This window comes from Psammomys obesus, unplaced genomic scaffold, assembly GCF_907164565.1.
Source record: "Psammomys obesus unplaced genomic scaffold, mPsaObe1.curated_primary_1811, whole genome shotgun sequence".
In the NCBI taxonomy this organism is placed as follows: Eukaryota; Metazoa; Chordata; class Mammalia; order Rodentia; family Muridae; genus Psammomys; species Psammomys obesus.
The window spans coordinates 60985669-61011224 of NW_026585644.1; the positions used below are offsets into that span (position 1 = coordinate 60985669).

At 37.5% G+C, this 25556-nt stretch overlaps 1 protein-coding gene across 1 annotated transcript in view; it reads left to right on the forward strand.

Moving 5' to 3' along the window:
- Vps13b (vacuolar protein sorting 13 homolog B) overlaps positions 1-25556 on the forward strand; it is a 563330-nt gene that overhangs the window by 300720 nt on the left and 237054 nt on the right. Inside the window, exons 26-28 of the mRNA XM_055622389.1 lie at positions 1320-1363; positions 16292-16495; positions 19171-19297. Coding sequence (XP_055478364.1) covers positions 1320-1363; positions 16292-16495; positions 19171-19297 — 375 coding nt within the window. The remainder of the gene's footprint in view (positions 1-1319; positions 1364-16291; positions 16496-19170; positions 19298-25556) is intronic.

The window sequence follows — 25556 nt, forward strand, 5'->3', positions numbered from 1 at the left end:
AAAAAAAACCCTAAATGCTAATTTCACTTCTTAATTTTTGAATACTTTTTCTTAACCTTTGTTTGTCACCTATAAATTTTCTTGTCATAGATTCTGAACCAAAGCAACACAATAAATAAAAAAATATAAGTCAATGACTTTTCTAATACAAATTCCTCATATTTTAATATCAAGTAATAAATATTTATCCTCTGTGGTATTTTCATACAAATCTCGTAGTACATCAGTAAACCTTAATAACTGTGGCTATAACAATTAGAGCCAGTTTCTATCCATCTTATTTATTGCTTCAGTTATTTAGTGAAAATTGCCATATACATACGTACTTGGTATTTAGAGATTAGACAGAGAGGTTGAAGCTTCTCTACAGGAAATAATGCTTTGAATTTTGGGAGTTTTTTTCTTTTCATTGAATTGCCTGTCATTCAGGTATGGGTTTGATAAACTGGCACAACAGTGAAAGAAATGCCTGTCCTAGGTCAGCTTGTCAGATGTAGTGTGGACAGCATTATCTTTGCATTGAGTACACCCTCAGTCATTTTGAGTTCTGAATAGAATCCATGAAGTTTATGTTCAGTGAAACATAACCTCAGTATCTTCAGGTGATTTAAATGAACACCTGATAAAACTGAGGTATAGTACCACCAAACTTGGAATTTCCCCAAATCTAGGAAAAATAAACAAATACATAGAGTTACAGAATTGTAGCATCATTTGCTCAGTTTAGTGGCAGAAGAGACATCAATGAAATGTTCAGAGATAATTTTTTAAATTTGCTTTCATTCTGGTAAACAGTGTTGTTATGTTATAAACATACTTAAATTGTGGAATGTGTGTGTGTGTGTATACATTCCTAGTTTATATCATATCAAGTATTCGCCTGGGTTTTATCTGGATTTGTATTCTGTCTAATTCCAATTATCTTATTTGAAAATTCATCTTCAGAAATGTAGTATTCTTCAAAAACAAACAAAAAACCTAACAGTACACCAGAATCATTTGTATACTGTCCTGGTTCAAGTATGGTTATCTGAGAAAGACATTTTCTGAAGTTTATTCTTATACTGAAAATATAATTCAGGTTCAGGTAAAAAAAAAAAAAGTGATTCATAAGATGATATATTTTAAAATAATGTAATATTTAGCTTTATTCATATTAATCTACAATAGAATTGTTGTATCTTTTCAATTTTGGATGAATTTGCCTGCTATAGCATACACAATATGAAAACACAATTTTCATGAGTTATTCAGTCTTGTAAGTCTTTGGAGAATAAATGGTTTTGTGCAGTTACAGTACCTCTTCACTGTGGTTCCAGGGCACAGCTTCAACTGAATGTGGCACAGTGGTCCTGAGCAGAAGGTACTCTCCCTCTGGTGAAAACTGCAGCATCCAGGAGCTTTTTTTTAAACAAGGGACTTCTTTTAAATGTGTCCAGTCACCTCAAAGGCTATGTAGACCATTTCCTGCCAGTACGATTAGAGGAAGGAAGCCCTAGGCCAGAGTGTTTGATGTGTGATGTACTGTAATTCCTTTCATGTGTTTGATGGCTTCTGTATGATGATCAGTGTTCTGCTACCAATTGTAACCCTGGTGTGGTCCAGGTTATTAAAGTTTAAACATCTTTAATGTATGGGGTCTGTAACTATACGTAGCAGCATTATTGTAATTAAGGATAGTTTTATGTTAAATTGCCATCTCTCATTTTCAATAATATATTTATTTTTTATAATCAAGTAATTTTCTTAGTGACTATGATCTTAGTGGCTGGAAGAGATGACTCTGTTGGAACTGCCAGTTCTTACTTATTCTTCTAGAGACACTCACATGTTCTGTAGGTCTTGTCAGTTGACCTCGTAGACCTGGTTTGTAGATCAGCATTTTTCCCCATAGTCTTTTATAAGTATATATAAAGTTCAAAATATTCCTTCATGCTGTAGATTAATTACTGCTTTTACTATTGTTACAAAATACTTGACAAAAAGCAACACAGGTTGAGGAACATTTCTCTGGGCTTAAGGTTTGAGACTATGTTAAGCCGGTAAAATACCTATAAGCCATGGCAGCTCAAACCTCTGCTGGAAGAACTATGGAAATGCTGGCCTAAATCTTGGTATACCAGGAAGCAAAGCTTGGCTGTCAAAAAGAGCTCCTGCTGTGGTGGCAGGAGTGTGAGGCTATTTGTTCACACCTCTGCAAATCAGACAGCAGAGGTCAGGAAACAAAACCCAAACCAGTGACCCACTTCCTCCAGCTAGACCTCAGCACCCTATAGGTCTGCAGCCTTCCAAAACTACACCACCAGTTGCAAATCAAGCTTTGAAATATGAGTGTGTGGAGACATTTGTATCCACACTGTAGTGATGCCTTTAATGAAACAGTGCGATAATTATTTTGCTTGTTTATTTTTAGAGCACATATTAAAGAACATTAAGTGATAAGCTGCCTTGTATTTAGTATGGCTTATTTGGGGCCATATAAGAAAGATTATAAATTATATATAATTGCACTGACTTAAACAATATTCATGCTTAATTTTAAACAGTGACTTTATACCATAATGTCCATGTGGGGAAATTTTATGCAACTATCATTAAGGATGATGTATATGCCATTTATTAGCATAAAATGTCATGTAGGTATTTGGTTATTCAATAATCAGGTCTCAGCTGTGTATTTATTATGGTCTTATCTTTTATCTATGTGAATGGAAAAGGCCTGAGGGCTTTTGGAGTATAACTGGTCATTTCTAACTGTTCCAAATCTTTTGGGTAGATCAGATCAAAGTGATTTTATGATGTTATTTTGTATTTATTGATATTTTCATTGTTATATACAAAATACCCTCATTTTTTGGTTTGTCCATGTTATTGACAGAACTGGAGAAAGGATTTTAATCCTAACCCTAACCCCATAGTCAGATTAAGGAATTATTTTAAAATATTCAACTATTATAATAATGATGATTGTACTCCAAATTAGTATTCAGCAAGAATTGGTAGATGTATTATACTTGTTTCTTGTGAATAAGTTCATGTAACCTTTATTCCATCTGAATTTGCTCACTGTGTTATCATAATATCAAGTAAAATTCCAGCTGCAATTTAAGATTACACAGCCCACCACCAAGAATCTAAAGCATTTAGTATGCTCTTCCTCTAACATTAATATGAACCTGATTTAAAAATTCTCCAGCGTCACTCATCCACACAGACAAGGAGGTCAGCACAACCTCAGCTCACCCTGTAAACTCCACCTTTATCTATTAGACCCTGAGAATCTAAATGCATTTTTCTAAGCTAAGACTGAAATAATCGTAAAAACGCTTAGAGTCCTTTTGAGGCTGGAGATAAGATGATGCTGTTAAAAGAAAAAAAATTTCTTCATCTCTGCATTCTCTCTTATTGTTTTGTTATTGAAAAAAATACCAGCTTAATAAATAAGGTATATCAATTTGAGAAACTCTTGCTTCATGTTCTTCATGACCAATATTGTGATGTTTGTGGATTTGGAATTTCCCATTGATTATAAATTAATGCAATTTCATTTTTAAAGGACTTGGGTTGTTGAATGCTAAATCTAAGTGGTTTTCCTTCCAATTTTTTTTTTATTTATTTAGATCAGTTCTTGTCTTGGTGTTGCTGTCTTTATTTAGTTTAGCTTGAAGCCTGAAGTTTATAGTATTTCAATGAAATATTATACTTTTAAAAGTATCGTTTCTAATATTATTATATATAGAATATAGGAAACAGAAGACTAAGTTTATAGTCAAGGCATGGCTTTGTTGAAGATATCTCCTCCCTAACGTATTAACATTATAAAGTAGAGTGTACGTGTAACCGTGTGGATGGTGATCTCCCTAGCAATGCTTGTGATTCATCAGCAGGTGATGTTATTAGTATCATCACCAATGTAATTATGTATGTTTTCACTGCAAATGCTTTAGAGTTTTTATAGTAGAATCAATATGAAATGAAAGTATGTAATTAAAGAGAACAAAATTTAAATGATACAGAGAAACATATTAATAAAATGAATAATAGGAAGATAGGAAAGGAATTGTCTGTATTACAATGTTTTATTGCAACTTTGAACTCCTGGACTGCTTATGGTCCAGTTAATTCAGTTGTAATTTGTCTTTATAAATGCATCCATTAGATTTTTTTTCTCAATATAGAAAGAAGTTGAAAAATTAACTTACAGCAATCAATATTTTTAAAGCTCCCATATGCATACATTCAGGAAAGGGGGGTGGAGAGGTTTACCTGAATCCTAGTGGAGACCTGCTGAGTCAGATTGTCCATTTGGGAGTCTAACATTTCCTCCAGTCTTCTCAGGTGCTTCTTCTGCAGCTAAAGAGAGTCCTGTCCTGAATTACTGATCTGAGACTCAGTGTTGGTTTGTCTGTGACAGTCAGCCATTTTATCTCCTGCCATACTTACTTTCCAAGTTACTGTCATTTCTGGAGACTTCATGATAAATATGTAGACATTTAATTTATTCAAAACACAAAGGTTGTACTTGGTTTTATATTCTTATTTTCTGGCTTGTTTTGTAGATCTCAATTGAGCTATAAGTGAATGAACTTTGTTACTTTACATTGAATTCCCAAGATATGCCTATTCAGCAACGAGCAGTAAATGGTTCAGCATGAGCTGCTCCTTGTGTAAACAATGGAAAAGGCCTGTCCCAGACTAAATCAATTTAAGAAGGAAAACATTAAAGCTATGTTTCCTGTTACACACTTAAAGTCATCTTTGGTTCCTTATGATTATATTATTGACCACCTATTAAAGCCTTGAGCTTATCCTCCCCCGCCACCTGCTGAATAGTTGACATGGCATGGGAGGAGAGTTTTGGAAGGCTACAGCAATTACAATTACAACCCCTGCATGGCAGCTGACAAAGCAGCTTTTTGTGTTAAGAGTAAGGAAATTAAGAGAATTGTGCTTCTCCCCCTTTGCTGATTCGATTGCTTGGTTTCAGAGACAGCAATAAGGCAGAACAAAGTTCATAGAACTTTTTAGAAGCATGTGAATTGGAGACAAGAAAATTTGATTTTTATTTTCCATAGCAAATGAGTCTAGCAAAAGGAAACAAGACCATGAAGCTTTTTGTTGGAAGTTATTTACATCATATTCTTAAGACAGACTTTGTTAATTTGGGGCATTTTAGTCCTTTACTGGTTTACAAGTAGTATATTTTTTTTTTAAAGAACTGAAAATAAATTGTTGAGATAGTGGAATATAAAGGAAAAATTGACTTGTATTTTATAAACCTAAAAATCTATATTTTTACAGAAAAATCAAACCAAACTCAGTTTTTATATTAACTAATTTCTTAAATTAACAGCTCTAATAACCGAGTGTCATACTGTTGTAGTTTCTAATATAAACATGCAATTTTTACTTGGGAAAGTAAATTAGGAATAATATATTTATGTGCCCTGATTTTGATATTTTAGGTGCTAAGAAATTATTGAAGAAACTTTTGCAAAGATGCACATGTATTTTCAATTGACCTAAGCTTTCAAAAAGGACTTTTTCTTACCCTGGGAAGTAGAGATTTATTATATATTAACCAGCATGCTATTACAGTACTTGTAGGCTAATAAGAATATGGTTTGAATTCATGCGGGACCAGTGTTTTCTCTGCTGTGTTGTTGGTTTGTTGTTGGGTTTTGATTCTCCGAATGCACACTTTATATCCTTAGCTCTTTGTGTTGCTTTCTGCTCATCTCACTCTGTTCAACAATTTATACTGAAGCCAAGGAGAGTCAGAGTAGGATGATTTCTTTTCCTGCATGCTTATATTCTATTCATCAAAGGTAAAATGGGCATTTGCAAAGTATGCCCACCTTTTTGGGGGGAGTGGGGCATGCAGCTCCATTTTCCACAGGTGTGCCTTGTTTGGATTTTTTACAACTTTACCTAATGAGAGGTGGTGGAACTCTTTGGTGCTTGATGCCCCTCTTGCCTTATGGCCTTCATTGTTTCCTGCCCTTTCTATATAGTAACTATTCAGAGCCTTCTTATGGTTTCCAGATATGCTCCTGCTTCACCTTTGGGCTTTGTTTCACCTGCATGAGGTACTTCTGTTTGGAACTTAGCTAAATACTTCCTCTTTCCTGGGCCACCAACATTTGTGTTAGGTGATCCTTGTGTGTTTCTAGTTGTATTCATTGTTCAGTCTTTATTTTCTAATTGCTTCTAAATTTCCCACTACAGGTGAGGGGTTGGTTGAAGATAGTATGGCTTTGATAGTCCTAACACAAGGAATGATGAAGGACTTTGCTTCTTCCTACTTAACCACACTATATTAGTCATGATTTCTGCTGTAAGGGTTGTTAAATGGGTCGTTTTCACAAAAAAAGAACTTGTATAAGGAAAATTAATGTAATGTTTAGTGGAAGAAATGACAGAATGGCCATTATCTAATGCTATAACAAAAAGAATAAGAAGTGCTTTCTAGGGAGGGAAAGATGGGAGGGTGGGTGGAGAGAGTGAGAGCCAGGAGAGAGTTGATTTTGTTTTGTTTATCCTGCAGAAGTCTGAAGCTCCTGACACTACAAAACCAGCTTATCTTCCACCTGTTTTGTGTTTACTCTGCACAGCATCATAGTTTTGTTGCCTTTTTTATTGCAAATATCTTATTGACTCTTTCTTATCCTTTTATTTTTCATTTTTGCCAGTTCATCTATTGTTTGGCTAGTTGGTCATCTTATTTAACCTATTTCTGCTCTTATATTCCACTCTTTCTTGAGTTTGTTCTGTCTCTTTATGTGTAGCTCATGAGTTCTAGGCCGGTCTACTTCACCAATACTAGCTTGTTAAACAGTACATTTTCATGAAGTACCATCTCCACTGTATCCAACTCCACTGTATACACACTGTATCCACTGTGTACATGTGCTTAGTGCATAAGATTGAATTTGTTTCTTAATTGTTTGATTTTTTTTTGACCAAGGAGTAACCAACTTAGAAATGTCTTTTAAATTTCTAAATATAAGGAGTTTTGCAGGTTCCTTTTAATGAAGTATTGAAGGTAATTTTATTGTGCTCATGGGATACAGTCTTCATGATATGAATCGATTGAAATGTGTTGAGGCAAGCTTTATGCTAGGAGGTAATAGAGATTTATAAACGTTGTGCACTTGAGAAACATGTTTTACTATTTTCTGATACTGTGTTCAATAAATATGTTATCAAATGTAGTGATTTGACTTTAAAATTTTCCATTTCCTTTCTTTTTGCTTATTGTATTACTGAAAGGTTATTACTGAAAGAGGTTATATTTTACACTAAAGTGCAACTATTGAGTAGAGTTAAAACTATGTACTAAAATGACAATCTGACTACTTCTGACAGTTTTTTTTAAACAAGTGTTTGTCTAGTATCTATTTTTCCATTTGCTGTCTTTTAATCATTCTATTGTTGAAACTTCCTTTATCTCATGGGCAAAACTGTAACTGCAATGTCTTAAATTTGATCGTTTTTGTTTTAGGTAGAATGTATAAAACATTTATGTTCTGATTGTTTTGTTACCAGGAAAATCAGGTTCACTTTGTGGGTTCCTTAACATAGGCTATTTAACAAAGTAATTTAAAGAAGAACTCAGAAGAGAGCTATTAAATGAATTTGAAAGAAAAACAAGTCAGACTAGCCGAAAATCTCAGCAGTTGATATGTGGAGGGAGATGACAAAGATAAAAAGAACATTGTATGCCTTTTGACTTGGGGGCACAGAAAGTCACCGTGTTTAGCTGTGGAGGTCACAAAATGGTACATGGCAGAAGTGAGGGCTTCGGCTAAATAGTGAGAATCCCAGAGTGTCCTGGAAAGCATACTTAGGCTTTTGAGCAGTATCCAAAGGAAAAGAAAAATTTGTACATTTCTGAACTCAAAAAAAGTGAACAGGCTTAGAAGGGCTGCCAAGATAAGGTGCGTTAAGCAGCTATGGTGAGCGTGAGGCTTCTGGGAAGGATCTCATTAAGGGGGATCATCATTCTTTCCATCTCTTTAGCATTTTATGTTCAGGAGAGTCAACTTTCCTGGGGTGTGGGCTCCTGGCCAGGTGATTGGCATTGCCCTGTTGAATTAAGTGTTAAGGAAGGATGCAGTATTCTATAATGTTCTAATCTTTTGATCAGATTAGAATAGGATGTCTCTCTTCCCTTGTCAAAGGGTATCTTGTTCTTTTGATTTTTTTGGGATGCCTAAGGAGAAACAGTTGTAATGCTTTCTTTTCTGGTATTATCAGGGAAACCAAAATAGACCACAAGAGAGGAGTACAGCATCCAAGGCTACTAATCCCTCATCCTAGCTCCCTAACATTATATATATACATATATTATATTATTAATAATATTATTATTACTATAATAATTATTAATAATATTATTGCTATAAATAATTATTTTATTTTTAATATTCTTTTTCTTTTTTATATATGTGTGTGTATATATATATATATATATATATATATATACACACACACACACACACACTTCTATTCTGTGTATTATCACCCTGAAAGTCCAATAAGGATTTCTCTTCCCTGAGCTGTTTATGTAGCTCAACCTCATTTTAACTACAACTGATCATCATCTTTTGTCTTTTATGTATTATCACTTTTGTTGTGTTATCTGTTGAGTTTTAAATTTAAATGATTCTGTTCTTATTTGTAGTTTTGCATTTATTGTTTAGTATTCTTCTGTCACAAGTTGGGGACATTTGTGTCTTTAAGCAGTTATTTTTCATACATGCTAGCCAGTGTCTGTGAACTCTTTGAGGCTCTGATTCTGCTTTCTAGTCCTGCTATGTACTACTCAAGCCCCCTCATTAGCACATGACAGTGGCATTTGTATCTTTGTGTGTGTCATTTTACTGAAACCCTAATCTGGGAGAAAGTCCTTAAATTGAACTTAAGTCCAATTCAGGAAAACTAGTCTTAGCTTTTGCCTCAATCTGACAACTTTTTCTGCCTCCCAGAGACAAGTCTTTCAAAACTGAAAAATTTTGCATATTATATATGAGCCTCAAATCTCCAAATCCTGGTCATTATCTTGTCTAACAAGACAATAAAGTTCTTAAGAAGTTGTATCATTGGCCCTGGAAAAGGTTTTGGGGGAAGGAGAACCTCTCAATTATGTTTTGTCACATACTAACATTGCAACTTTTCTTCTTTTCAGCTTCTCTGAACAGTTTTTTTTTTAAGTATTCTTTTTTTATATATTAATCACAGGTTATTCACTTTGTATCCGAGCCGTAGCCTCGTCCCTCATTCCCTCCCAATCCTACCCTCCCTCCCTCATCTCCTCCCTGCCCCTTTCTAAGTCCACTGATAGGGGAGGACCACCTCCACTTCCATCTGACCTTAGCTTATCATGTCTCTTCAGGAATGGCTGCAGTGTCCTTTTCTGTAGCCTAGCAAGGCTGCTCCTCCCTCGCCAGTGGTGGTGGGGGTCGAAGAACTCACCATTGAGTTCATGTCAGAAATACTCCCTGTTCCCCTTACTAGAGAACCCACTTGGGTATTGAAATATCATGGGCTATATCCGGGCAGGGGTTCTAGGTTATATCCCTACATGGTCCTTGATTGGAGAAACAGTCTCATGAAAGACCCCTGTGCCCTGATATATTTGGTCCTTGTGGAGCTCCTGTCCTCTCCAGGTCTTACTAACTCCCCCTTCTTGCATATGATTCCCTGCACTCTGCCGAAGATTTGGTTATAACTCTTAATATCTGCTTTGATACACTGCTAGGTAGAGTCTTTCAGGGGCCCTCTGTCCTGTTACTTGTTTTCTCCTACATCCAATGTCCATCCCATTTGTCTTTCTAAGTGAGGATTGATCATCTTACCCCAGGTCCTCTTTCTTGTTTGTCTTCTTTAGGTGTGTAGCTTTCAGTATATTTATCATATCTTATAGGTCTATATGAGTGAGTATATACCATGTGTGTCTTTCTGCTTCTGGGATACCTCACTCAGAATGATAGTTTCTAGGTCCCACCATTTGCCTGCAAATTTCATGATTTCCTTGTTTATAATTGCCAAGTAGTATTCCATTGTGTAAAAGTACCACAATTTCTGTATCCATTCCTCAGTTGATGAACATCTGGGTTCTTTCCAGGTTCTGGCTATTACGAATAAAGCTGCTACAAACATGGTTGAGCAAATGTCCTTGTGTACTTGAGCATCTTTTGACTATATGCCTAGGAGTGATATAGCTGGGTCTTGAGGAAGCACTATTCCTAATTGTCTGAGAAAGCACCAAATTGATTTCCAAAGTGTTTGTACAAGTTTGCATTCCCACCAGCAAAGGAGGAGGGTTTCCCTTTCTCCACAACCTCTCCAGCATGTGTTGTTCTTAAGTTTTTGATCTTAGCCATTCTGATGGGTGTAAAGTGAAATCTCAGGGTCATTTTGATTTGCATCTCCCTGATGGCTAAGCACATTGAGCATTTAAGTGTTTTTCTGCCATTCTACAATCCCCTACAAAGAGTTCTCTGTTTAACTCTGTGCCCCATTTTTTAATTGGATTACTTGATTTGTTGCTTTTTAAATTCTTGAGTTCTTTATATATACTGGATATTAGCCCTCTGTCAGATGTAGGGTTGGTGAAGATCCTTTCCCAGTCTGTAGGCTGTCATTTTGTTTTGATGACAGTGTCTTTTGCTTTACAGAAGTTTTTCAGTTTCATGAGGTCCCATTTATTTATTGTTCCTTTTATAGCCTGTGCTGTTGGTGTTCTGTTCAGGAAGTAGTCTACTGTGCCGATGAGTTCTAGAGTCTTCCCCACTTTTTCTTCTAACCGATTTAATGTGTCTGGTTTTATGTTGAGGTCTTTAATCCACTTGGACTTTAGTTTTGTGCAAGGTGATAAATACAGATCTATTTTCATTTTTCTGTATATAGACATCCAGTTGGACCTGCACCATTTGTTAAAGATGCTGTCTTTTTTCCATTGAATGGTTTTGGCTTCTTTGTAAAAAAATCAAGTATTCATAGGTGTGTGGGTTTATTTCTGGGCCTTCTATTCAGATCCATTGATCCTCCTTTCTGTTTCTATGCCAATACCATGCAGTTTTTATTACTATTGCTATGTGGTAAAACTTGAGATCAGGGATGGAGATACCTCCAGAGGATCTGTTGTTGTACAGGATCGTTGTAGAAATTCTGGGTTTTTTGTTTCTCCATATGAAGCTGAGAATCAATATTTTAAGGTCTGTAAAGAATTGAGTTGGTATTTTGATGGGAATTGTGTTGAATCTGTAGATTGCTTTTGGCAGGATGGCCATTTTCACAATGTTAATCCTACCAATCCATGAGCACGGGAGATCTTTCCATCTTCTTATATCTTCTTCAATTTCATTCTTCAGAGACTTGAAGTTTTTCTCAAACAGGTCTTTCACTTGCTTGGTTAGCATCCCCCCAAGGTACTTTATGTTATTAGTGGCTATTGTGAAGGGTGTTGTTTCCCTAATTTCTTTCTCGGACCTTTTGTCTTTGGTATACAGGAGGGCTTCTGATTTTTTTTAGTTGATTTTGTATCCTGCCACTTTGCTGAAAGTGTTTATCAGTTGAAGGAGTTCCCTGGTTGAATTTTTGGGGTCAGTCATGTATACTATCACATCATCTGCAAATAGTGATACTTTGACTTCTTCCTTTCTGAGTTGTATCCCTTGATCTCCTTTAGTTGTCTTATTGCTCTAGCTAGGACTTCAAGTACTATGTTGAAGAGATATGGAGAGAGTGGGCAGCCTTGCCTTGTCCCTGATTTCAGTGGGATTAATTTAAGTTTCTCTCCATTGAGTTTGATGTTGGCTATAGGTTTGCTGTATATTGCCTTTACTATGTTTAGGTCTATGCCTTGTATCCCTGATCTCTCCAAGACTGTAAACATGAATGGGTGTTGGATTTTGTCAAATGTTTTTTCGGCATCTAAGGAGATGATCATGTGGTTTTTCTCCTTCAGTTTGTTTATGTGGTGGATCACATTGATGGATTTCTGTATATTGAACCACCCTTGCATGCCTGGGATCAAGCCTACTTGGTCATGGTGGATGATATCTTTGATGTGTTCTTGAATATATTTTTGCATCAATGTTCATAAGAGAGATAGGTCTGAAGTTCTTTTTAGTTGGGTCTTTGTGTGGTTTAGGTATCAAGGTGACTGTGGCTTCATAGAATGAGTTTGGTAATGTTCCTTCTGTTTCTATTTTGTGGAATAGTTTGGAGAGAATTGCAGTTAGCACATCTTTGAAGGTCTGGTAGAATTCTGCACTGACTCCATCTGACCCAGGACTTTTTTGGAAGGTAGACTTTTGATGACTGCTTCTATTTCCTTGAGGGATATGGGACTATTCAGTCTTTCTACCTGATCTTGACTTAATTTAGGTAGATGGAATCTATCAAGAAAATTGTCCATTTCTTTTAGATTTTCAAATTTTGTGGCACATAGGCTTTTGTAGTAAGACCTAATGATTGTTTGGATTTCCTCAGTGTCTGTAGTTATGTCCCCTTTTTCATTTCTGATTTTGCTGATTTGGATAGTTTTTCTCTGCAGTTTAGTTAGTTTGGCTAAAGGTTTGTCTGTCTTGTTGATTTTCTCAAAGAACTAGATCTTGGTTTCTTTAATTCTTTGAATAGTTTTATTTGTTTCTAATTGATTGATTTCAGCCCTGAGTTTGATTATTTCCAGCCGTCTGCTCCTCTTGGGTATATCTGCTTCTTCTTCTTTTTTTTTTTTTTCCCTAGGGCTTTCAGTTGGGCCATTAAGTTGCTTGTATGAGATGTTTCAAATTTCTTTCTTGAAGGCACTTATGGGACACATTGAAGGCAGTGCTATGAATTTTCCACTGCCTTCATTGTGTCCCATAAGTTTGGGTATGTTGTGCTTTCATTTTCATTGAATTCTAGGAAGTCTTTAATTTCTGTCTTTATTTCTTCCCTAACCAAGCTGTCATTGAGTAGCGAGTTGTTCAGTTTCCATGTATGTGCAGGCTTTTTGGTGTTTCTTTTGTTGTTGGGGTCCAGCTTTAGACCATGATGGTCAGATAGGATTCAAGGGATTATTTCAATCTTGTATCTGCTGAGGCTTGCTTTGTGACCAACTATATGGTCTATTTTGGAGAAGGTTCCTTGAGGTGCTGAAAAGAAGGTATACTCTTTTGATTTTGGGTGGAAAGTTCTGTAGACATCTATTAGGTCCATTTGATTTAGGGCCTCTGTAAGTGCCCTTGTTTCCCTGTTTTACTTCTGACCAGATGACCTGTCCCTTGGTGAGAGTGGAATGTTAGTCTCCCACTATTAAGGTGTTGGGATCAATGTGTGATTTCAGCTTTAATAATATTTCATTTACAAATGTAGGTGGTCTTGTATTTGGGCCGTAGATGTTCAAAATTGTGATGTCCTCCTGTTGGAATTTTCCTTTGATGAGAAGGAAGTGCCCCTTTTCATCTTTTTTGATTAATTTTGGTTGAAAGTCTATTTTATTAGATATTAGGATCACTACCCCAGCTTTTTTTCTGGGTCCATTTGCTTGAAAAAACATTTTTCCAGCCCTTTACTCTGAGGTAGTATTTATCTTTTTTGCATAGGTTTGTTTCTTGGATGCAGCAGAATGTTGGTTCCTGTTTCTGCAACCATTCTGTTAGTCTGTGTCTTTTTATTGGAGAGTTGAGTCCATTGATGTTGACAGATACTAGTGACCAATGACTTTTAGTTCCTTTTATTGTGCAGTTGGTGGTCTTACTATGATTCCTTGCTTTTTTTTTTTTTCTTTTCTTTTCTTTTAATTTTTTTCGGGAAATTATCTGTATCCTATATTTTCTTTGGTGTACTTGATTTCATTGGATTGGAGTTTTCCTTCTAGTATCTTCTGTAGGGCGGGGTTGCTGTGTAGATATTGCTTAAATTTAGTTTTATCGTAGAATATTTTGTTTTCTCCATCTATGTTGATTGAAAGCTTTGCTGCGTATAGTAGTCTGGGTTGGCATCTGTGGTCCCTTAAAGACTGCATGACCACTGCCCAGGCTCCTGTGGCTTTCCTAGTTTCTGCTGAGAAGTCTGGTGTAATTCTGATTGGTCTACCTTCATATGTTACTTGACCTTTTTCCCTTGCTGCCTTTAATATTTTTGCTTTGTTTTGTAGGTTTAGTGTTTTGACTGTGATGTAATGCGAAGTATTTCTTTTCTGGTCTTGTCTATTTGGTGTTCTGTAGTCTTCTTGTATGTTTATGGATATCTCTTTCCTTAAATTGGGAAAATTTTCTTCTATGATTTTCTTAAAAATGTTTTCCGGTCCTTGGAGCCTGGAGTCTTCTTTTTCTTTCATCTATTCCTATTATTCTTAGGTTTTGTCTTTTCATGGCATCCTTGATTTTTTGGATGTTTTGTGTTTGGGACTTCTCTGATTTTACTGTTTCTTTGAGGGAGGAATCAATTTCATCAAGTGTATCTTCAGCACCTGAGATTCTCTCTTCCATCTCTTGTATTCTCTTGGTGATGCTTATCTTTGTGGTTCCTGATCTTTTCTCTAAGTTCTCCAGCTCCAGAGTTTTCTCTGTTTGCATTTTCTTTATAGATTCTATTCTGTTTTCATGCTTTGCACCATTTCCTTCATGTGAGTGAATGTGGCTAATTTTGGTTTGTTTGTTTCTTCTCTATCTGTCTCTAATTGTTCCTGTACATGGGCAGTTATAGTCTTCTTTATTTCTTTGAGAGCTCTGTCATTTCCTGTTTTTGTTCCTCTGATAACTGCATAAGCATAGCTTTAACGACATTTTCCTGTGTTTCCGCTGAATTAAAATATCCATTGCTTTTGGGGGTTGCTGATATGGCCATGTTGTCCTGATTTTTTGGGGGTGAGTTCTTACGCCTACCTTTGGACATTTGCTTATAAAAATGTGATCTTCACTGTTTTTTCCTTGAGTCTGAATTTCAGACTGGAACTGCCTTTATCTGGTGTCTGGAGTATTCTTCAGAAAGATCAGGGAGGTCCAGTGGTTTAAGAGTGTGTGCTGTTGCTTCAGTTGTACCTGAGAGAGGGAAAGCCACTGGCGCAGATTCGTTATTGCGGGGGGAGTGTGTGTGTGTGTGTGTGTGTGTGTGTGTGTGTGTGTCTGCAGGCGTGCGCAAGTGTGTCTTGAAGGGGAGTGCTAGAGAGTGTAGGTGCTTGGGATATGGGGGTTGGGAGCAAGTGCAGGAGGGGATGTGGATGCTAGCAGGGTTAGCAAGCACAGATTGCGGGTACAAAGAGCCTACACAGGTTTCCTGAATACCCAGTGGTCTCCAATCTGTGGAGGGCTCTGCAGGCTGGACTCTGAGGTCTGTGGCTGACGCTGCGGGCGGGGGAGGGGGGGCGGGGGGAGGGGGAGGGGGGAGACAAGTACTCTGTTGTGGACTCTGTGTGCCCAGCCTTGTGCTTTGTGCTAGAAGCTGTGAGCTCAGCAGGCTGGGCTTGGCTCTGCTCTCTGAGGGGGAAGTGCTGCTTCCCCCTCAGGCAAGGTTGGAAATCAGTGGTCCTGGGGAAAATGCCGCAGGGGGTGGGGGGTTGAGTGTTCTCAGTCTTAAATCTCAAGGAAGGAGATCTGTGCTTGGAGCAGGCAGCACTGTGTGCAGGCAGGCTGTGTGCACTGCGGGATGCCTCCTCTGCTACAGCTGCTAGTTGTGTTACCCTCCACTGTTGCCTCCCTGTTGGTTGCACCTCCACCACATCCTCTGCTGCAGGCTTGGATACCTCCACAGCTGCCTCCGCCCATTACAGGGAAGTGCCCGGGAATCGATTCCCCAGCAGAGGTCCACAGAGTTGTCCACGGTTGACCTGTGTCCTATTGGACTCAGATCAGGGTTTATCCCCCTTCTCCCCGGACTCCTCGTACCGTTGTTTTGGGTTCCACAGCCCCTTGACTCACCAATTCGGAGTTTCAGCTCCTCTGAATACAGTGTGCACTGGTCACCACTATCTCGGATTCCCCCCAGTTTTTTTTTTTTTAATTATCATAAGTAGAAACTGAAAGAATCACAATCTTAAAATCATATATGTAGAAACACTTGGAAAAAGAGTATAGTGCTGTGAATAGTGTAAAACAATCATCATACTCCATATTTGTCCATCCTTATAAAACAGTGTATGGTAACTTGCTAAGACTTTTATCATATCTGTGATTAACCTAGTGCATTAACTAATATAATCATTCATCTTAATTGTCAATTTAGGATAAACATGGTTATGATACTATTAGTAAGCAAATAATTTCTTTCTATGTATTTTTTTTTATTGTTTTCTCAGGAAAGCCTTGAACTTAGGAATTCTACGAGATCCGGGATCAGAAATTGAAGATAGACAGTACCAAATAGACCTGCAGTCCATCAATATTGGTACTGCCCAGTGGGATCAGCTCAAGCCAGAGAAAGGAGGTGGCGTGGGAGGTGTGCCAACAGAGAATGAGAGGAATTCTCAGAACCCAGCGCTGGAATGGAACATGGCCAGCAGGTCAGACAGTACTGGGGAATGCCTACACTTTGTCATCTTGTTGTTAGGGCACTTAGTAATTTTAACATACCCAAGATAGATGTTTCTGTATTGATACTGCTTTTCATGACAAACATGAAATCTGTTTTGTAACTGTAGCTGTTTTGTTCTAATAAATAATTTAAAATGATTATTCCTGTACTTCCTAGATAATATAAATTAAGTACACATAAAGAGGATAAATCCCTAATAGGATTAAAATTACTAGGGAGGTCTGTGCCCCTTTCAGTGCGTTCTTGCTAAGCGAGGCTCTTCCTGTTCTTCCTTTTCAGATGGATTGGTACTTTATTAGCCTTATTAAGGCAGTTCACCATCTCAGTCGTGACCCCCAAGTTTGTCAGGAACCTCTGCCAATACTTAGGGATTTGGTTCCTTTTTTATTTTGAACATTATATATTACCTGCTAAGACATTGACAATTTGTCTAACAGCTGTTTCTTCAGTGTTTCTTTTTCCTCTTAGTATTCAGCTTTGAAAATTATTGATTTAAAAAATTTTTAATTGTTTTTTTAAAGTTTATCATTACTTCAAATGTTTATCAGTGATAGCATAGAAGAGAAGACATCAGGACAATGACTGTTGATTTGTTGAGATTTCTTTCTTTCCTGCTGTGTTAATAGGGTTTTTCTACTTGGGGGTCACTGATTTAATTCATCACACAAGTGAGAAAAAAATAAATAATAGGAACAAGTACCTTTTTCTTTCCCACAGTGCTTTAGTTAGTGTTTGCTCCTACTTGGTTTGCTGCCATTGCTTCCATTTAAGGCATCTCTAATGTGCCTTGTGTCTCAGCGCTCCGCTTCTAGAGCACATCATTTTTTGTGTTTCTCACGTTTGTCATTTTATGGAATTTGAGCTGTTAGACTGTAATTATGGTGTCTCTTAGGATCTAACCCTTTCCTCCGTAGTCACAGATTTTAATGCTTCCTCCTGTTGCTCTCTACTTACCAGATCTCTTAATTCTTTAAAATTGACTTTCTTGAAATCCAATAGCTATGTGTCACAGAACCAGATGATCCAATTTGCTTTTTTGGCAGATACCGTATAAAGCACTGCCCATTGGAAATTTAACAAAAGACATTAGTGCTCTCTAGACTGTCCTGATTTTTTTTTTTTAAGATGCAGAAAGACTTTCATTTTACCTACATTTTCACATGTGGTACAACTCATGTCAATTTTCTGCTTTCAACTTAATCATTTTATCATAAGGAATAATAAGGTTTTATTTATGGAGAATATTAAATTAATTATAAAGGAAATTTGGAGGTGTGGCTTCTAGCCAAACATAAACACGGTGATGTATTACTTCATAAAGTGAAATGTAAAACTGCAGAGAGTCACTTGGAATATCTGTATCAGAAAAAGTTGTGTTTCTCAGTGGTCTTTTCTAGTTTCATCTTCCTTTAAATTACTAGCAGTCGTAGGTGTCAAGCAGAAATAACTAATCAAAGATGAAAACATATAAAGTAGAATTAAAATAGACCAGAAACTATGACGGACACAACTTACTGCAGGCCAAGTTCTGGAAGTATTTTATCCATTAAATATCCAATCCAGTTACTGAGCTCCACTTCCTCATTTGTATCATAGGCTGAGTATAATCTTTCCATCTTACATGCTCATTTTGAGGAATCCTTCAGTTTCAAAAAGAAAAGCTATTTGATAGATAAAAAGGACTTTAATGTCCATATTATTATTCATAAACGTAAATTAATCTTAGAGCTTAAGGTAAAAACAGCACTGCTGTGACTTGAAGTGCCAAGGGTGGGTTGGTACCCCTTGGGGGCATCCTCTTCTCTGAGAAGAAGGAGGGGGGAATGAGGAAAGGAGACATTAGGGTAGGGCTGGGAGGAGAGGAAGGTGGAGGTTTGAATCAGGCTATAAAGAGATGAAAGAGAAAGAGAGAGAGAAAGGAAGGAAAGAAAGAAAGAAAGAAAGAAAGAAAGAAAGAAAGAAAGAAAGAAAGAAAGAAAGAAAGAAAGAAAAAGAAAGGAAAGAAAGTAAGAAAAAAGAAAGAAGAAAGAAAAAACATTAAAAAAAAAAGTGAAGAGTTGAGCACCATGGCTCACACCTGTAATAATCCCCATACTTGGAAGCAGAGGCAAGCGCAAGGCAAGCTCATTGCAAGCTCAAGGCTAGGCTAGTCTTATAAAGAAAAATTCCAAGCCAGCTAGAGCTCCATGGGGAGACTTGGGAGAATTTGGTGGGGGTGAGAGGAAGGGGTAGATGTCCATTGTCAAATGGCCCATATAATGTATTAAAAATTGGAAACTAAAAATTATTTCAAAAATAGTAAGATCATTGATGTTAATAACAGAGATATGAAATATTGAAAGAACAAATAGAATTATAAACAGAAAACATAATTCAGTGAAAGGCATTGATATGAAACTGCCTAAGTTCATTTGAATTTCTCAGAGGTTCTTTTTTCTGCCAGTTTTTTGAGATCTTACAGAACCAAAGGAACTGACAATAAAAACCAAACAGGCACTCCCAAAATGATGGTGAGATTTTGCTGTGCATGTTTATAGTACAGATTTAAACAAAAATGAAATTATACTTGAAAAATATCAAGTGACTAATAATTTTCTGTTTTTAATTTGTTATGATTAACAATTGTTTGCTTTATCTTTTTAGCATACAAAGACATCAAGAAAGGAGAGCAATTTTGACCCCCATCTTGACAGATTTTTCTGTACGAATAACTGGAGCACCTGCTATCATTTTCACCAAAATAATCTCTCCAGAAAATCTGCATTTGGAGGTAAGAGAATGATACCAACTTCAATTTAGTCTAAGTAATGGAGTGCGTCTTTTCTATACATTATAGAGTGTCACTGCTTCGGCCTATATTCATAATTCATAATTATTTGTTAATTAATAATGACAATCACCATCAAAACTAATAAATATTGAGTATCTTCTATTGTTCATAATAATCCTATTGGGTTACTCTTAGTGACTGAATTTTATAGGTAAGGCACAGCTTCCATTGGCCACCTGATCTAAAGGAATCATTTTATAGTGTTTGTGTTTAGTAAGTGACCATTCAGATGTGTTACAATGAGTTAGAACCCATAGTGTTTTCGGCTTACTGTGCATCTATTAGCTTGTAATCCATTGTTAAGTGAAAATGGTACTGTGTGTGAAGACAATAGAACATTACAGTCCTCTAAATTTCTGAACAATAATTTTTGTATAATCTCATTTGAGGTTTATATTTGTATGGCAAAAGTTAGGTTTTGATTGGTTTCTGTTTTAATTGATTGTTATTAAAATTTTTCATACATATATTTTAATCATATTCTTTTTTGTCTCCAACTCATCCCATATTCTCCTTACCTCTTACCTTTCTGTCCACCCAACTTCATGTTTTCATTTCTCCCCCCCCTCCCTTCCTCTCCCTGTCCCTCTCTCTCTCTAACAAAAAAGAAGCTGGGCATGGTGTCACAGGCCTTTAAACCCCAGCACTCAGGAGGCAGAGGGAAGTGGCTCTCTCTGATTTTGAGGCCAGGTTGGTCTGCATTGTGAATTTCAGGATAACCAGTGTTACATAAAAAGACTTATCTCAAAATCAAAATGAGACAACAATCAAATGGCGGGGGGTAGGGGAGAGGAAGGAAAGAAGGAAGGAAGGAAGGGAAGAAGGAAGGAGGAAAAGGGAAAAAAGAAACTAAAAAACACCAGTGAAGTGCACACACAAAAAGGTGTGATGGATTGTTTTTTTCTTTTGGTTTGTTTTTATATTTGTTTTTGTTTTTGCAAACTATTCCTCCTGGGCATAGGACTTGCCCTCAAGTCTGATTGCTATGCCTATTCTATTGACACTGTGTTTGGAGAAAACTGATTTCTCCTTTTCCTACAGATACCAATTGAAAATAGCTTTTTACTGCACGTCCCAGCATCTTTCTCAATCAGCTGCTGACTAGAGCCTCCCAGATGACAGTCAAGTTAAACTCCTGTCTGAAACATAGCAGAGTATCACCATGGGGTGGGTCTCATGTTGGGCCAACTTTTGGACTTTCCCCCAGTCTTTGTTCCCTCATTATCCCTGAACTTCTTTTAGGCAGGGAAATTTTTGGATCATAGGTTTTGTTGGTGGATAATTGTTCCCCTCCTTCCACTAATCCTGCCTGGTTAGAAGATAGTCACTTCAGTCTTCATTCTCCCCACCCCTGTCTCAGCTAGAGTCTCAGCTAGAGTCATGCCCATATCCTCCCAGGAGCCTACCCTGTTGCAGGCCTCCAGCTTGGTAAAGAATGTCCCGCCTCAGTTTCCCTTCTTGTTCCCAGCCCTCTCACCTCCCACCCCCATTCTCCACATATCTGATCTACAACCTTGTTTCCCTCCCCACTCCATCTCCTGCCCAGTTCCCTCTCTTCATCCACTTCTGCTGTCTATTCTATTTTCCCTTCTGAGTGACATTCTAGCATCAGCCTGTGGGCCCTTCTTGTTTCTTAGCTTCTTCAGGTCTGTGGATTTTGGTATGGTTATCATGTACTATAGGTCTAATAGCAACATATAAGTAAGTACATAATATGTATCTTTCTGAGTCTGGGTTACCTCACTTGGGATGATCTTTCTAGTTTCATCCATTTGCCTGCAAATTTCATGATTTTTTTAATAACTGAGTAGTATTCCATTATGTAAATGTACCACAATGTCTGTAACCATTCTTTGATTGGGAGACATCTAGGTTGTTTCCATATTCTGGCAATTACAAATAAAGCCGCTATGAACATAGTTGAGCAAATATCCTTGTATGGTGGAACATCTTTTCAGTATATGCCTAAGCGTGGTATAGCTGGGTGTTGAGGTAGAACTACTCCCAGTTTTCTTAGAAAACACCAGATTGGTTTCCAGAGAGGTTGTACAAATTTGCCTTCCTACTCACAATGGTGAAGTTTTCTCCTTTCTTCACATCCTCAATAGCGTGTGCTATCACTTGAGTTTTTTATCTTAGTCATTCTGACTGGTATAAGATAGAATCTTAGAGTCATTTTGACTTGCCTATCTCTGAAGGCTAAGGACATTGATCATTTCTTTAAGTGAGCTCCAGGGATCCTGTGGAAGTATTGGAGGAAAGATGGAAGGATCTGGAGGGGACAGGAACTTTAAAAGAAGACCAACAGAGAAACTAACCCAGTCTTGTGGGTACTTTCAGAGACTGACATCAACTAAGTAGCATGCATGATCTGGACCTAGGCCCCCTGCACATATGTGGCCACAGGGCAGCTTGGTCTTCATATGTGGCAAGAAGACATGGACTCTATTGCCTGCTTTTGGATCACTTTCCCTGGACAGCACTGCCTTGCCTGGCCTCAGAGAATGAGAATATGCTTAGTCCTGGCGTGACTTGATGTACTGGGAATGGTTGATACAGGGATGAGGGTACTCCCCTTTTCTGGGGGAAGGTTTGAGAAGTAGGGAGACTGGGAGGAGAAGTCCCTTCCTTCTATGCCCTTCTATGCCCTCGGGGCATAAAGTAAATAAATTGAAATTTAAAAAGGAAAAAAGAGAAAGCTTTTGAGGTAGGGGCAAGACTTCACCTTCTGAGTGTTGGGATTTTGTCTGGTTTGAGCCTGTATAGCTCTTATGGGTGCTATCACAGGCTCTGTGTCATATCTGTATCAGTCCTGTTGTGTTGGGAGATGCTGTTTCCTCAGCATTATTCACCATCTCTGGCTCATAGAATCTTTTCATCATCTGGCTCATAGAATTTTTTTCATCATCATTATTATTACAATTTACAATTTATTTACTTTCTATCCTGGTTGTAGCCCCCTCCCTCATCTTTTCCTGGTCCCATCCTCTCTCTCTCTCTTCCTCCCCTATCTCTCTTCCCAAATCCACTGATAGGGGAAGTCCTCTTCCCCTACAGGTCCCATCAGAACTGCCTGGATCCTCTTCCTCTGTGGGCTGGTTCTTAGAATCTTTCTACCTCATCTTCCTTATAGATCCCAGAGCCTTGAAGCTGGGAGGGTTTGATGAAGACATCCCATTTGGGGCCAAGTTTGCCAAAGTCTAGTTTTGAGTTTGTGTGTTGATTACCATCTCCTTCAAGAAGAAGCTTCTCTGGTGAGGGTAGAGTGCTAATATGGTCTGAATCTCCATTTAGTATTGCAGCTGTGGGTTTCAAGTAGAGATTGGTCATGTAGGCAAGTCACAAAAGAATGGAGATGGCCTGGAAAGACTGAAAGAGGTGGCAGGGAAGAAGTAGGGGCCCCTGGGTTTTCACCAAGAGACTAAGTTCCTATGGGATAGAGGAGGACTCAGAGGGCAGGTGATGGGGGGGGGTGAGCTTGGTTTCTTTATAACCCCAAAAGTTGTATAAGGAGTAAGTCTTATGGCTGGTTTCTTAGTGACACAGCTGGTTTCAACTTTGCACAACACCTTAGGAGATGCACACACAAGCTGTGAAAATAAGAACCAAGATTCACACACTCGAACACATTGGAGAACTGTTTTACTTCTTGTTTATAGTTGTTCATGAAAATTAAATATTGGGTCTGGTCATGTAGCTCTGTCATAGAGTACTTGCCTGCTATGTGTAAAGCCATGAGTTTGATCCCCAAAACCACCACCAAAATAAAAGAAGAACAAATAACCAACAAGAAGAAACAAAGGAAAACAGAGAAAACAATTCACTTTGAATGAAGAACTGTTTTTCTAGAAATATTCTTTTCTTGTATTCTTAAGAACTTGTCATCACAAAGTTAGGAAAATAAAATAAAATGTATCAAAATATTAATACAATTTTAGCCCAGCTTGTTTAATTGTAATTCAATTTGAAGTCCCTAGTAATAATTCTGAGGAATTATCCCCAGGTGAAAGGGACAGGAAATGGGAGATAGAGTACTCTGTACACAGCTGGGCTTAAAGAGCTTTAGCTACAGTGTCCACTTACATTCCTCCTATCGGCTCCCTTGTCTGGAATAAGTACCCCAGCTTACCTGCAGCTTGTTCCAGAAATTAAACTGATCAAAGCAGATTATTACAGGAAGAATGAGAGCAGAAATTATTCTTGTCATTGTGTTATTAAGTTCCTCATCCTACCTACTGCACTTCATACTGTTTAGCACTAAAATAAGATTGTTCGTCTTCTAGTTATAGGACAAATGCCACTAATACAACTACTATTTTATAGAAATTTTATTCATTTAAAACATTTTATAATACAATTTTTAAAAAATACGTCTACATCATTGTCTTTTCTTTTTTATACCATGACTTGGGGAATAAAATAACCTAAGTATAGTAAACAAGTATGGGAAATTTGTGAAGGCAAGTTTATTTACCAAAAAGAACAAAACAAAAAGTGAGAATCATGCCAGACATATTTGGCATTGTTAAAAGCAGCTCTAAACTATTTGTGTGTATTTGGACCAGCCATAGTAAATATATTCTTTGTACGACACAAATAAGAGATCTGCTGAACGTTTGCAGACATTTGAACACTGTCTACATGCGCCTCATGACGAGGCAGGACTTGTGCTTATTAGCCGAAACTTCTGGATTTTTTCTTTTGTTTGTCTCCTCTGAATGGTTTCTAATGATAAATGGCCAAGTGATGTAGATATGAAGAGCAGTACCAGTTTAGTAGCAGACATGTGCCTAGTGCAGCCAAGGTGATAGCAGCTAAAGAGCAATTCGTGTAGTGTAGCTGTCTCTTCAGCTCCTCGATTTGTTAAAAATATTTGTTGTAGTCATTGGCTAATATTCATACTGTGGTGTTTCTAATTTTAACTACCTACCTTTAGTAGCCTATTTTCATCTGTCTGTGCAAAGATTGGCCTTCACGAAAAAGGCCAAGTAACATATAATGGCAAACCCATTAGAATCACACCTGACTTTTCAACAGAAACTATGAAAGCCAGAAGGGCCTGGACAGATATCATGCAGACCCTAAGAGAACACAGATGTCAACCCAGGCTACTATACCCTGCAAAACTCTCAGTCCTCATAGACGGAGAAAACAAGATATTCAATGACAAAAACAAATTTCAACAATACCTACACACAAATCCAGCATTACAGAAGACACTGGAAGGGAAAATACAACCCAAGAAAATTAGCTTCTGTCAAGAAAACACAGGAAATACTTAACCTTACTACAGCAAAACAAAAAGCAACCAAGCACACAAACTTATGAACACAGCCAACATCAAAATCAAAGGATCTAACAGCCACTGGTCATTAATCTCTCTCAACATCAATGGACTCAACTCTCCAGTAAAAAGACACAGATTAACAGAATGGATACGTAAACAAAACCCAGCAATCTGTTGCATACAAGAAACACACCTAAGACACAAAGATAGACATTACCTGAGGGTAAAAGGTTGGAAGATGACTTTCCAAGCAAATGGACCCAAGAAACAAGCAGGAGTAGCCATTCTAATATCTGATAAAATAGACTTTCAACCAAAATTAATAAAAAGAGATGAGGAAGGACACTTCATACTCATCAAGGGAAAATTCCACCAGGAAGACATCACAATCCTGAACATCTATGCCCCAAATACAAGAGCACCCACATTTGTAAAAGAAACATTGATAAAATTTGAACCACATATAGATCCCCACACATTAATAGTGGGAGACTTCAACACCCCACTCTCAACAAAGGACAGGTCAACAAAACAGAAATTAAACAAAGAAACAATATCTCTGACAGAGGTCATGAATCAAATGGACCTCACAGACATCTACAGAACTTTACACCCAAACACAAAAGAATTTACCTTCTTCTCAGCACCTCATGGAACCTTCTCCAAAATAGACCATATAGTTGGTCACAAAGCAAGCCTCAACAGATACAAGAAGACTGAAATAATCCCTTGTATCCTGTCTGATCACCATGGAATAAAGCTGGACTTCAACAACAACAGAAATAGCAAAAAGCCTACACACTCATGGAAACTGAACAACTTGTTACTAAATGACAGCTGGGTCAGGGAAGAAATAAAGAAAGAAATTAAAGCCTTTCTAGAACTCAATGAAAATGAAGACACAACATACCC